This window comes from Pezoporus flaviventris, unplaced genomic scaffold (genome assembly GCF_033815535.1).
Source record: "Pezoporus flaviventris isolate CSIRO_AGI_PZ_B2104156 unplaced genomic scaffold, CSIRO_AGI_Pfla_v1 ptg000036l, whole genome shotgun sequence".
Lineage (NCBI taxonomy): Eukaryota > Metazoa > Chordata > Aves > Psittaciformes > Psittacidae > Pezoporus > Pezoporus flaviventris.
Genome location: NW_026892584.1, coordinates 36,777,409 through 36,792,662, shown reverse-complemented (window position 1 = coordinate 36,792,662; position 15,254 = coordinate 36,777,409). Strand labels below are relative to the sequence as shown.

General features: G+C 35.7%; 1 protein-coding gene across 4 annotated transcripts in view; it reads right to left on the bottom strand.

The window, feature by feature from the left end:
• Positions 1 to 15,254, bottom strand: part of VRK1 (VRK serine/threonine kinase 1) — a 36,859-nt gene that overhangs the window by 17,512 nt on the left and 4,093 nt on the right. For all 4 annotated transcript variants that reach the window (XM_061463953.1, XM_061463954.1, XM_061463955.1 and 1 more), the window contains exons 2-9: positions 12,021 to 12,182; positions 10,461 to 10,516; positions 5,710 to 5,779; positions 5,221 to 5,308; positions 3,731 to 3,839; positions 3,496 to 3,588; positions 2,374 to 2,506; positions 958 to 1,078 (exon numbers count right to left, since the gene is read on the bottom strand). In XM_061463953.1, the coding sequence (XP_061319937.1) occupies positions 958 to 1,078; positions 2,374 to 2,506; positions 3,496 to 3,588; positions 3,731 to 3,839; positions 5,221 to 5,308; positions 5,710 to 5,779; positions 10,461 to 10,516; positions 12,021 to 12,177 (827 nt within the window). In that variant the 5' untranslated portion in view covers positions 12,178 to 12,182. The remainder of the gene's footprint in view (positions 1 to 957; positions 1,079 to 2,373; positions 2,507 to 3,495; positions 3,589 to 3,730; positions 3,840 to 5,220; positions 5,309 to 5,709; positions 5,780 to 10,460; positions 10,517 to 12,020; positions 12,183 to 15,254) is intronic.

Sequence of the window (15,254 nt, the reverse complement as noted above, 5' to 3'; positions counted from 1 at the left end):
ACTGCCAAAGACGCGAAACACTAATAGATAAACCTCTGGTATGACTTAGTACAGCCATTTTTAGGACTGCAGTATGTTTGAGATGCTGATGAATGCCAGGCAGGCTATGTGAAATATGGTCAAGTTTTGCTTAACAACTTTTGATTCTTATAAAAGGATGCAAGTAAAAGACTGAAGGAAAAGAACTGGTCCAGTTTAAAACCTCACATACCTATGCTCTCACCTCTTCCTGCTAGAAGACTCTTTCTCTAACTGATATTATTCAGAGCAGAACACCTGCCAAAATAATAACTAGGGGGAAAGTGAGGGAGCAAAGCTGCACTAACATTGATGGCCAAAGTGTTACAAGTAGAGATAAGGAAGCCAGATACAAATACTTGTTAGAGACAAATACAGCTTTGCTGGGACAGCTTTCTTCATATTAAATATCTGACAAGAAAGACTTGAGTGGGGTTAGGGAGAAAGATGAAGAAACGTAACAGCAAGGGAGAGGGACAAAAAAAAAAAATTAAAATTCCCACATTAAAGCCATTTAGGTGAAAAGATGCTTAAAGACACTGAAGATGCACCTTTAGCTCTCATGCCTGCCAATGACTTGAGTGTGGTGTTAGAAAGGCTACTCATATCCCAAGCTTCTCTTTCTGTAAACTGGGACTAATGGTTACCAGCATATTTCTAAGAGTGCTTTTTGCCTTAACCATAGCAGTATTCTAAAGCGACAATACTGTAGTGGACAAATAAGAATCCTGCATGCAAAAGAAGACAGTGGAACAGTGCAAGTAAAGTATAATTATAAGCCAAGGATACATGAGACACAATGAAGGGAAACTGGGGCTATACAAAACAACAGCCTACTCACCAAAAAGGAATATACTGCAAACACAAAGCATTTCTACAATAAGACATTTTTATTCCTATTTTTAATTTCAAATGAGAAAGAAAACAAGTAGCTCTCACCCAATTTTTGAGTCTCTGACAAAATCTGGATCTTTCAAATTATCCTCCCATGGTAAATGGCCACTAATCCAATGAATCATACAGTAACCCAAGATCTCCAGATCACCACGTCTTGACGGTGCTAAGGAACCATAAGAGCAGCTAATAAAGCATACACAGTTTAACAGCAGTTAAAATTTATAAATACGTTAAGACAACAGAAAGCCAATGCTAACAATGCAACACGACTGCATCCATTACTTAGTTATTCATTTTAACATGAAAACAAGGAAGGAAAAAAATATTGTTCCTGCATCTGGAAGGATACCTTCATTTTCAAGTCTTTTATCAACCTCTATCTTCCATTCAAGATATGACATGCTGCAGTTACCCCGATTTGGCAAGCTCTTTAAGTACTCAGATTGTGGAAAAAATTGAGCAAGTTAGTGAAGCAATTGACTTTCTGTTCAAAACTGTTTTTACTTTCCTTCTTCTGCAAAAAAGTAATAGCACTGAAATGCCACCTCCTGAAAAAAGCATTCCACAATGCAGAACTATTTTATGTGGCTTGAAAACTGAATAGAGGACAATAACCAATCAGATCCCTAAGCCTTACAAAAAAAAAAAAAAAAACAAACAACCAAACAAAACCAAAACAGCCCATATGTATATTGACTACAGACTACACCAGAAGTCCAAATCAGCAAATCAAGTCATGATTATTCATGTTCAGTTTTAAGCATAGGTGCAGGATTTCATCCTGATGTAAATAATAATTTTCAAAAGACTATTATTTTTGCAGGCCACACTCTTATGTTAATAAAACAAAATTTAAGAATGAAGAAAATAAAATTGGTGTTCACTACAAATCCTCAATGTTTAAATCAGACATAGGCCTGTCCTTTCCATAGTCAACCTTTTCTCACATCTTGCCTTTTGATGTTCAATGATTACAGGCATAATTCTGAAATAATATTCCATAATTAAACAAAGTGTTTTTTAAAAAATCTAAATATTAGGCTATAAACAAAATAAAGACTATTGTGCATCTTTGCCAAATATGAAAAAACAGTGTTCACTTTGACAACAAAGTATTATCTCCTGAAAACAGGGCTTGTTTTTCTATCTGGATCTTGTAGGCACTATTCCTTTCCTACTTAGTTTATAAAAAGCAATATACTAAACTTCGTAACAGTCTTAAGAAATTAGGGAACTCTATTTATAAAGTTACATTAAAAATTAAGTAAATTAATACCAAAGTAAAAGCCAGTAAATGGAAAAAGAGCAAATGCCAGCATCATCCATGGAAAAGAAAAGAATATTTTTATAGATTCAGAAACCTGGTTGTTTACAAAACCCAATGAAGCACATAGAGTCTTCTGTATTTATAAAAAGTATGCACAAGTGCCTATCTTGAGAACAATTTTAGGCCCTTACCTACACCCTTGTGTGCATCAATACTGGTATATTCAATAGTTCCATCATGACACCTTTTGGGATCTTCTTTATATACTTTATGAACTCCTTCAGGACAGTATCGGTAGGCAAGTCCATAATCCACCAAGTATACCTAGTAATTTCCACAAAACTCCAAGATTAAAAAACTATAAATACAAAAAAGACGGCATATAACAAATGTATTTTTAGAAATTAAGAGAATGGTTGGGAGTTACATTAAAAATGGTGATGTTTTCAACTTTAAACAACCCTTTCTCGGTGCTTCATTGGGATTACTACGTGTGATTTTAAAACATGTCAGGTTTTGTTGTCTTCCACATAGTCTGATCTAGAGGTCATTTCGTGCTGATGCAAAGGACAAGTACAGTAAAATAGCCAGTTACAGCCAGTAAGACTAAATGTAAAAAAAAAAAAAAAAAAAAAAAATTAAAAGAAAAAGTTCCGTTATAAATACTACTCTCTTTAAAGTCAACTGTCCCATTTGAATACTACTTCATACTATTACTTCTCACTAACACCAGTTACTCCAAGAGAACTGAGATTATTTTACTTATTTCATAAACTTAAACATATGAGCAAGACAACATACGTAATTCTGAAACTCTAATATGCATTGTTTGAATAGTAAAGAGAGTTAAATATGCAGCAAAATGAGACTCCTATAAATCAAGTGGAACAGCCAACACTTTAAACACCAATTTTTCCAAGTAACAGAACACTTATCTGGTGGATTTCTTGAACAAAGGAATGAGGTAACAAAGCAGACAGGCAAACATAATTTACCAGCGTACTATACAATTTTAAGCTTCCACCTGCAAATGCTTATTTGTGAGCAAATTTTCTTTTAATCTTGAGAATTTCTCTAGAATGTTATTTAGGCCAAACAGTCAATTTGATAACTGTCCAGCAAAAGGAATAAAAAGAAAAATTAAAAAAAAAACCCACACAGAATATTAACTAGATATAAATGTCAAGCAGAAATAATATTACCATATACATTCTTAAAAATGAGCTTCTGCTAGATTTCACGTGTTCAAAGCACTGCCATGTGCTGTCAAATAGAAGGTTTAAAACATAAGGAATAAAATGCATTAGAAATACCTGATTAGGGTTCTTGTAACTCAGGAGAAGGTTTGAGGCCTTGATGTCTCCATGCACGTATTCATGCTCATGGATGTATTCCAGGATATCAAGCTAACAAAACAAGAGTCGTATAAATGCAGTACCCAGCTCCACCCAGCAGAGGACCTGTACTCAGCACAAAAGTCTGATTTAACTGAAAGACTTGTACAGGGAAGACAGATTGTAAAAATAAAAATACATTTTTTACACTTACTATTCTCAAGCCTAGCTGCAGTACAGTTTTATGGGAAAATTGCTTTCCATTCTCTTCATACATCTTCTGAAGATCTCGGCCAAATCGGTCTATTATCATAAATCGGTAACTAAATTCAAGGAGGAGGAAAAGAAAACCAAAGTTACTGAACTGTACTTAGCAAAGTATTTTATTTATATGTCGACTGCACAAATCATTGATTGAAAACATACCTCTCAAAAGATAAACTGCAGGTAAACAGGAAACATATGTTGCACATCAATCCTTAACTTTTTAACATAAGCTCGTCAAAAGTTCATCTATCAAAAGAATTGTTCTTTCTTTCTGGCTAGTTATGCAATACAGTAACAAGTACCTGCAGATGAACATATCTGTATTGTAATTCACTATAGGTAAACCCAAACATTAATTACTTACACAAATATATATTTTTTTGCTTTATAAAAGACTGACTTAACACGGTGACTTGAAACCTGTTGCAACCTTTTTTAAAACTATTATTAAAACCAAAAATCTCTCACTTGCCAAAGGTGTTCTGATATTTTAGCCAAATTGGTTCTATTACTGTAAGAGCTCAAAGTGGCTATATTAAAGAAACTTTTTGCATTAAACATTGCAAAGAAAAGTTTATTTGAGGGTGGGGGGAAATCATTGTCATATTTACTTTCACCTCTCAAGTAATGTTTGTACATTAAGTGAAAGTTGAGAACCAACTGAAACAATGATACTTCTGACATACAAGGGAATACATAACAACTGCCCTATGCAGTGTCTGCACAAGGAAGCCTGAGCTACTATAACCTGCCAGAGAACTGCCCAAACTCCTTTGCAGTACAGCCATTTAGAGAAAGCCCACTAAGAAACAATGACTGTTATATAAAAAGACATAACATACAACACTAAGCCACAAAAACCCTTCATGAGAAGGAGCAGTAGTAAAATCTACACCTAGACTTAAAATACATTTAACATGAGACTAGCAATTATTCTAGCTCACATATTAAGTCAGAAAGACTATTATTAAGGAAGAAGAACCCAAAACTCAACAGATTTAGGGAGAACACTATGTCCTTTACATGTGTGAGTGAAAATACTCATTTAAAAAGTACACCATATTAGAAGAAAAACTTTAAAGATAGTCATATTATTAAAGGACTTATACACCAGAAGTTGACATTATTTTAATTCAAAAATGAAAAGCTTCTAAACTACATATATATAGTATCAGCATATGACAGCAGTGGTTGAGACAAATGAAAACTAAATCACAAAGAATGTTAATAGACACAAACACAAGTAACAAACAGAACAGAGATAAAACGTAGCTATTCATCTATTCCGTAAACATCCCATTATAAACACAAAACTTCATAGCACAAACGAACAACATGAAGACAGATGGAAAATACATCATATAAAGTAAATTAGGGTGAAAGGGATAGTACTTGTGGATGAAATAAATCCAAGTATATGCCAAAAGATGTATTCACCTGTTTCCATTTTTTTCATGCAAGCCAGAACCCCAGTATCTTGGTACACCTAAATACTGCAGTTTATGGGACTGAGGCCACTTCTGAACTGAAAATACAAATAAAGGTAAGTTTATGAAACTGTATCAGTAGAGACCTGCATAAAAAGAGAGTACTTGCAGAGATTACAGTTCCTGCATAAGCGTGAGCTGCTTATTTCATAGGAACTTGTATGCAAAGTGTACTGGAAAGATAATCACATATCCATTGTAGGGACAGGGCCACAACTACAATTTCAATTTAGGCAACACTATCAAGACAACTTCAAAGAACATCTTACCAAAAAAAAAAACCTTAATTTTACTATAAGTCTGAAATAGATTTTAATAATTTAAAAATAATTTTTAAAATTACCTAAAATTATTCTCTTAAAAGTTTGACCATATTCCTGTAGGCACTATTTTCCTAAATGCTTGTAGTTCATTAAAAACATTTTAATAGACTGCTTACTTTCATCTGGCTTAGCAGCTCGCATGTAGAACTTTAACTCAGTAAAAAGAGGTCCATTCTGGCTGGGTTCCTTTAAGACAATTTAAAATTAGTTAAAACCTCCTGTATTAGTGCCTAACAATTATTAAAAGCTCACAAAACGTAACATTCACCCTATAAAGAAATATTCTCCCTCAAGCACTCTACCCAGTACTGATAAATTCAATAAATATGATCTTTTGATAAAAGAAGGTTGGCTCTAAAAAACTATCTTTATTATAAATTGCTTAAAATTAAGGGTATCAAAGAATACTCTCCCATAACAAAAGATTAAAGAATACAAATGAACTGAAATATATAAAAATATTACTAATAATTGGCAGCAAAAGTCAGCAGAGAACATTAAACATTATCTCAGATTTTCCACATTAAAGCTGGACTGCATCAGTTGCAATAGCCATTAGCAAGCCTAAAATAACACCTGAAATGATCTGATGCAAAAAATCTTGACAAAAGTTAAATTCATGCCTAAAATAAGGTATTTTGTTCCCTTTATACACTAGTTATCAAGATAAAATTTAGAGAGGATCTCCCAATTTTTCTTAAACTAAATTTCAACTATACCTTTGACTTCAGAATCTACTTTGTCTTGAAGCTAACATAAGGTATTTCAGTTCCATTTTCTAGAGACAAATCTATGGTAACCACCTATTGCAGCTAAAGTGAAAGAGAAATTTCTTTGAAAACAAAACACAAACCCACACAACTAATTAATTCAAACTCTTGCAATTTCTAAGTGATTGATTTTGAGGTAAGCAATTTATTTTAGTCTAATTACTCATATATGTCCAGATTAATACTATCTCGGTGAAAATACCTGTTCTGGAATACCCTACACTTTAAAAAACTAACCAAAAAAAAAAAAAAAAGGTATGTGATTCCTGGCAAGGGAATCCAGAAAGAATACAATCACATGATAATAGCAAAAGTTCCAAGATATATAATATTAATCTTAAATGGTTTTAATGGTAACTTTTAAATGCAGATGTACTGATCCAGGAAACTGCTAAAGGCCAGAGAGTATCACTCAGCTAATAGAGGTTTACTACTGTCTGACATTAATGAAGCTCTGTAAAGAGATCAAATGCACTGAGGCAGATGGACTTTAGTGTGCTCCTGATGCACTGCCTCAGAGGCAGAGTAAGAAGGCTGGTTAGAATGAGAACAGATATAAGCTTAGACACCACTCCTTGGCCTGAACACTTGATCACAAAGCTACTGCCTATCTCCACCTCACTTTCACCACCATCAGTATCCTGATAAACAGTGGAGCAAAGACAACAGTTTTTGGCCACTCCTTGTGGGACCAACATTCAACAGAAAAAAAATGCAACAAAACAAAACAACTAGGTTCATGCATATTTATTTTCAATTAGTTCATTTACCCACTACTGACAACAAGTTAGCCATACAGGCATTATATATACAAAGGAGAAGGGTTAAATAGCTCAATTCTTATACTGCAGTTACCTTGAACAAATTCTCCTTTGGCCTATTCATTTGTTTCTGTGTAACCTAATCCATTAATACTCTAACTTAAGTTGAAAATATTTTTATTCAATTTACATAGTTTTGAACAATGTTATTTTCTAACTAAAATGGAGCAAAAAACTGTAGGTGCTAAGAATTCTTAAAATATTTATCTTTAAATAAATTATTCCACAAAAAATCATGTCTCAGTGCCTCCTTCTCTAGTCTGCAAATGCTGAAAATCTGGTCTCTTCATACTTGAGGGTATGGATAAATGATTTAGCCACAAAACAGATCTCCATGTTGACTATGAAGCTGTTTTCTCATAATATCATTCATTAATTCTACATACAGATAAATGCATACACTGTCTTAAAAAGGCTCATATAATGATGTCCAAAATTTGCCATACTAGTCATCTTATAGCCAGAAAGTTTTCAAACACAAACTTCTACAACTTTATGCCCAGAGTCAGTCTAAATACACGATTTGCAAAACTGAAATTAAAGTCTAATTAGAAAAGATATACCGAAAGAAATGGTGGAGTACACAATGGAAACCCGATGAATTTCTTCTAGCAGTATTTAAAGAATTCTGATCTTTTTCTGTCAGCAATTTAATGAAGTGTTATTAAACTCTGCATCCACTCTTGAACAATGACATCTGAAAGGTCCACGTTAAATAGCATTTATTTAATAAAAACTGTGATTCATTTTGTACTGCTCAGACACCAATACTATGAGGATATGTCAAAGACTAAGCCAATTTTCAGCCTGCTTTAATAGCTTAATTTGAAGAACATTACTATAGAAGCACATATTTTGTTAAACACTAATAATTGTTCAAAGCTATTAGCCACTTCGCTGCAGCTGATAGATCAACTAAGAATCACCTAGGCATCAGAAAATAGCCTCTTACGCGTAGCTGTGTAACACTAGACTGTAGAAGCATAATATGTTATGGGTCATTTGTGAGGGCAGCACAAAGACCAGGGCTACCTTTTAGTGCCATAAAGGCAAAATTGTTTAAGACAAATTTAAAGTGAGTAGTCATCTATGAGATCAGGAGGTATTTACAAATTGCTGCAATGAAGTAAATATAGCATGAAAGCAACCCAAAAGTTATTGTGACTGACTCTTCTTATATTCAGAGCCCAAAGCGGAGAAGAAGAGAAGCAGATGGACAGGTTTCAAACTCCAGGAAGGAGGAGGATAGCGATTATGCACAGCATAAAATAATGCAGAACTGATGATTTTCCAAGCAAGTCAAACTGGATTCTTCCATGAAAGCTAAATGGTGCTCTGCGTCCTGATCAGTCCAAACTCAGCAGGAGCCTGTAATCAAGAGCCAGTGTCTCTCACAAGCAGGCCACTACTGATACTGGAACATCTCTTATCTGCCTCCAAAACAGACTATAGCTCCTGCCTAATAGCCACCCCTCCACAAGTTGGACACAAAAAAGCAGGTATTTTTTTCAGTGACAAAATTTCACAAAGAGGGTCATCACCAATACTACCCTGGGGAGTCTGAACAGTATCAAAACCAACACTCTAGAATTTCCCTGTAGTTAGCAGATGTAAATATCAAGATTAAAGGCACATACTAACTGAAAGGTATTTTAGTCTAAATTAACCTCATCATTTTGTTTCAGGAACACATGTTAAAAGTACTAACATATTTACATAAGGGCCAACTACTGTGGTAAAGTGTTTCAGTATCACCATATAGGTTAATAACTAAATGTCGTGGTTTAAACCCAGTCAGGTAACTTGTTCACTCACTCCCAGTGAGTGGTGCCGAGCTGACAACAATCGAGGTCCGTGTCCCCCCCCCCACCGGGGTTCTCCCCCACTCCCGGAGGAACGGGGAGGAGGATCGAAAGAGTGCAACTCCCACGGGTTGAGACAAGAACAGTCCAGCAACCAATGTACACAAATCACCACCGCAACTATCAACTACAACAATGATAAGGGAAAATAACAAGGGAAGAGAATACGATACCACCGGCCAAGAAGACGAGTTCCACCCAGAAGCCCGTGTCCTTCCGGGTAACTCCCAGTCACCCCCCACCCCGGCCATGACGTGCTGTGGTATGGAATACCTCCCTGGCTAGCCCGGGTCAGGCGCCCCATCTCTGCTTCCTCCCGGCTTCCCCTCTTCCCTGGCAGAGCATGAGCCTCACAAAGTCCTTGGTCAGGGTAAACATCACTTAGCAACAACTGAAAACATTGACTTCACCAACACTGTTCTCAGGTTGGAAGTCAAAACACAGCACTGCACCAGTTAGCACAAAGGAAAAAAAAACCAAACATGACTGCTACTGCTGAACCCAGGACACTAAAAGACTAAAACACTGCAGTTCTGAACTGTGCTGAAGAATTATCTTTTTTTTTTTTTTTTTTTAACATTGTGAAATTCTTGTACAGTATTTGCTTTTGTCTCAGGAATAGAAGTACTACCAAGATAATGAATGGCTTGGATCTACTACGGGTATTCACATATTCCCAAGTTTTTTTACTAAGACTTTACCAGGGAATCATATGTAACAGTAAGAGCTATACAAAATAATCTGCAAAATTTAACAAAGAATACTTTATACCTTAGGAAGAGAATATTATAGCTAAATCAAGTTAAATAAGTTTTTTTATTGTAAGATTCAAAGCATAGGAAAATTTCAACTAATAAAAGAATTTGCCAATTTTCTACAATGGGCCATCAACTTTTTCTTCTCTTTAATCATTAGGTTAAAATTTTGTGTCAATGCCCTTTTAATTCAATCAAAATTAGAGTATGTATGTGGTTTATGATAAAACATTTAAAGGACTTCACATCTGTGGGGACCTTGGGAATCAAAGTTTCGCGGTTTCTACTTCCAAGCCATCTGTCAGCTTACCAATTTCCAGCGGCAAGCAACAGCACACACAGTCTCACTACTGAATCACAGAAACTCTCTAAAAACTAGCCAGATTCCATTAATTTTGTGATGCTTGGGCTGTTTACAGTAAGCACCAAATGAAACAGAATCTGATAAATTTCATGAACCTTTTACAACTCTGCTGATGTTCCATTATCCCCCCTCATCCATAGGAGTCTCAATTGTCAGCAGCATTCCTCTGTATCACCACATTGATTTTAAACAGCACTAAGCAATTGTATTATTTTCAGTCAGAAAATAAATTATACATGCTATCCTAGAACAAACATTTTCAAGTTGTGAAGTAAAAATTCAAATGCTCTCTTACCACTTTTGCAATGTAAGGTGCATCACTGCCAACTGGCTTTGAAGAATTAGCATCAGCTGTTAAAAAGGAAGCATTTATTATTAGTACGAGAGGAAACTGTCACAAAACATACACTTATTTGCTATGAAGCATGGCCAAAAACCCAACAAAGCAATTAAGTATTGACATGAGCATATATCAGTACCTTAGACTTTGGTATGAGAAATAATTCTATATGGCAAGTCTGCTCTATAGGGATATGGTCTTGTATTCTCCATTCTGTTTGAGTAAAATACGCAGTTTATCAAATAAAGTTCATTTTTTGTTATTCAGTTAACTCCCCTAGTTAACAGCATTTCTATCATTTTCTAGGACTGTGATGAACATACATCATTATGGGCATAAAGACAGAGAACACATTCTCTCTCCTATTTTACTATATCGCATATCCAAAAGTGACTTTCTGTTGCTACTAAGCTGTTGATATTTGTGACAGGAGACACAGGTATGAGGGACATCAAGTTGGGAAAGCACAAAGTACAGGAACAGGCAGGGGCACAGCTCTGTGCAAATGATGGGGAAGCAAACAGAGAGCAAGCTTTGTCTTTAACAAAGCAGGAATTCTTAACATGAAGAACTACACAATTTGAGTGAGCTAGAACTCCAGGCTCAGTAAATTTAGTAGCTCATTGAGCAAGGCTGAGCAAGTAGTAGAGAGCTTTGACAAGAAGCGACTTACTGCCCGTTTTTTTTCTTAATCCACTTACGCTGGAGTCTGTTCATTATGAAAGCAGGACGGACTATTAATTTATTTTTTTTTAACTCGGTATGAATTCAGTGCAATTTTTTCACCAAGAGGAGGAAGACCATAAATGCACAGCAAAAGAAAGCTTTATTATCATGATCACATTAACTTTCATCCCTTCAAAATTATTTGGAAAGTGACTAGGGCAATCAAGTTTTTTTAATTCCATGAGGTATCCGCAAGAGATCTCTTATCTATTCAAATAACAAAATAACAGGGATACTAAGTATGGAACACTATCTACTAAAAGAAATTTTCCTTGAATTCGCAAAAAAAAAAAAACAGCATTACAAAGCAGGATCTGTGCTTACACTTTAAACTGTACAGTCCAAGATTTCAATTTGTTTTGAATACTGATTACATTTAAAAAAAAAAAAGTGTATGACATGTCAGAAATTCACAAGGCAATAAAAATCAAGAGCAGCACCAAAGTCAAAACCAGCCAAAATACTGGCTGATCAGTAGCCTTCATAGAATACACTTAGACAGTTTCAGTTCAGAATTTGTGATAGAAGGACACTTATGCAAAAATACCCTCTTTTAACCAGACCAAAAAATCAAATTTAAATAAATACTAAACTATCCTTTCACTGCTAAAAAGTAATACATTAGAGGTTGGTTTAAAAAAAAACATTGTGAACCAAGTTAAGGTTCTAGTGAAAAAGATCACTCGCAGACACTGTGTTTCTCACTTAGGGTCAACTTTTCAGTGCTTTGCAAAAGGATAAACATCTCACTCTCCATTTCAAAACATTATCAAAGATAACTACACTTACCAAGGTATATGCGTCCAAAGCCTCCTTGCCCTATAGGGACACCTAATTTCCATTCTTTTCTTGACGTATCTGTTAGAACCTCTCCCAGACCAAATAATTCAGCAAGTTTCCTTTTTGCAGGGGCTCTTTTTCCAGCAGTTGCCTTCTTATATGGCATTTTCACTGGAGCAAGATAAGGGAAGGGAACGAAAAACAAAACAAAAGAAAGCATAGGTTACATGCTGACCAGGCTTAGTTTTTGTAGAAATCCATTGCAAGCAAAGAAAAAGCATAAGCAGTTTAAGTTTGAATTTGTTTCTACGAAGATACTTTAAAAGAAATACAGTAAGTAGTTTCATTGGCACAAATTCTAAGTGAAAACCAACTCATTTTTCCAGGAGGTATTAAAAAAAAATTTTGCCGTCAAAACTCTTCACAAGAGAAACCTATTAGAAGACCCTCTGTAATACATGCTAGAAAAATCTCAGAATGTATTAATCAATCACAACCAATCATAGATCTGAATTTGGAAAACTAATGAAATAAAGCTCATTAGTTTTCCTGGAGGGAAACTGGCATATTCAAAAAGTGTCATATAGTCCAAGCCTTCAGTAAGAGCATGAGGAATTCCTATTTGCTCTAAAAAGTACCCAAAACATTAAGCTATTCAAACAGTTATTTTTTCTCCTACATATCTACATGCAACAAAAACAAAAGTCTGCTTATTGTTCACAAGGCAACATTTAGTAGATAATCAAACTAGTACATAACTACCTATTTTGAGACTGTCACCTCCAAACCTCAGGTCTCAGATAAACATTATTTCCAGACTAACATAATGGCCCACTGGACCCAAATGTGCACCTTTCTGCAGAATAGGACTCATTGTGAGCAAAGGAATGCTTTGATATTTTAGCAGAGTCATATTTTGATTCAGTAAAAGAATTTACAGAATATACAGCCATGGTATGGCAAAAAGTGCACTAGACCTCTTTACCTGAAAAGCCTTCATGATCTGTTTTACAAATAAATGATCTTTCCCTCTAACTTATAAAAGTCATAAAAACAGTGCCACAGTTATTTTCTAAAAGATACCATTCTTAATGGTGGTATTTTACTATTATTATTTTGCTTGAGAAAGGAGGAAAGAACATTAATACACAATTCAGGAAGTTTCTGGATAGCAAAATATCTTCCACATTAGTCTAGCTACGCAATACAATAACCCTAAGATAAATGCAGTTACTTAACATCAGTTTTCCTCTTTCAGTTAGAATGTTCCTCTAAGACCTTTTATTTCCCAGATAGAAAAACAAGTAAGTATGACAGCTGTTTCAAAACTGCTCCCCCCTCTACAAGCCTCTTTTCTGACTGGGTAGCATTTTTGGAAAATTTTCTTCCCCAAATAATATCTGTCACCCAACATCTGAAGAGATCAGTCCATACCCATTTCTCTACTTACTAAATGCAAGAACTGTCAAGTTTCCTGAAAATTATATTCTGTCCACTAATATTCATATCTGCAGCTATGACTGACTAAACCCCTAGGAGTAGAACATGACTGAATAAAATCTGACTTGGTGAAGACTGGCAGCAGTGATGTGCCCGAGAAGCTCACTTAAGCTCAACAAAGGGGACCATGGGGTGGAGCACAGTTCTGTGGATCAAACAGTGCTGTAAAGGTCTCCCTGAGCTAGCCAGGCCAGCGCAGGAGGGTGAATACAAGGTTCAGCTCAACTTAAGAGTATAAAACCTAAACAACTAGCAGAATTTCAAAAACAGCAATGTGCTTGAGCTCGTTTCAACCTGGTTATTCCTTCCCAGTGACTGGTGATGCCAGCATCATGACAGTGAGCATAGTATAGAGACAAGTAATAGGAATTACACTGGTATTGTGACCCATCTGGGTACTGCGATTGTTGTGCTTTGCCAAGTCTAACTTAACATTTGTTTCAGTATATTTTGTATCACCCTCCAAAATCAGAAATCCCATATAGTATTAACTATCTCCAAGCAAGTAATTTTTATATTAAATATTATGCTCTGGTCCTGGGCTCAGCCGTGACAGTTATTTTTCTCCTTCCTAGTAGCTGATGCAGTTCTGTGTTTTAGTCTAAGAACAATGCTGATAACACACCAACGTTTTAGTTGCTGCTAAGCAGTGCTTACCCTGATCAAGGACTTTTCGGTCTCTCATGCTCTTCCAGTGAGAAGGGACACAGGAAGCTGGGAGGAAGCAAAGACAGGACACCTGACCCAAACTAGCCAAAGGGGTATTCCACACTACGGTACATCATGTCCAGTATATAAACTGTCAGGAGTCACCCACAAGGGGCAGATCACTGCTTGGGTCAGGCTGGGTATTGGTTGGTTGGTGGTGAGCAATTGTACTGCACATCACTTCTGGTTATTGGCTGGGTTTTCTACCTTCCCTTTATAGTTTTATATTCTCTCACCTTGTTACTTTCCCTATCATTAGTAGTAGTCCTAATAGAATAGTTTTATATTATACTTCAGTTATTGCACCATGGGATTAACATTCTTTTGATTCTCCTCCCCATCGGACCCAGAGCAAGGGAGAAGCGTGGAGAGCAAGCAAGCAGCTGTCTGGTTCTGAGTTATCAGCTGGGTTTAAACCGTGACAGCTCTCCATATATGAAGGAACTAAAAGAACCTGATCAGAGAGTACTAGGCTCCAGCAGCAAGCAGTCTGCAGACACCAGTCTTTCAATATAGGAATAAAAGCAGAAGAGAAGTTACATGATTCCACGCCAAATAAAAGTTCTACTTTTTCAGAGTCCTGATTCATCTAAGAAGTATCTCTGTGTCACAGAACCACATCTGAATACCTACTGTAGTTAAATAAATAACTTCAACATCACAAGAAGAGACTGCTATGCATCAACATACACAGCACAAGCTTTCTCATTATCACAAAACAGGATGTTTTAATTCTGCATTACTTTCCCGTATTTCCACTTCTACACAGTAACATTCTTCCCTATAACCAAGATACAATTTTTACATTTTAAACTTAAAATTTAAGACTAACTTTACCCAAAAACTTCAAGAAATTTCTCTCTCTACACCTCTGCAGCTTTTTGGTTTTGGGGTTTTTTTGGTTGGTTGGGGTTTTTTTTTTTGCTAGTTTGTTTGTTCATTTGTGGGTTTTTTTGATCTTCAAGGTGATACATACTGTAATCCCTTAGAGGACGATTCTTCCTCCAGATTTTCTACAGGAGAAACGTAAGACTT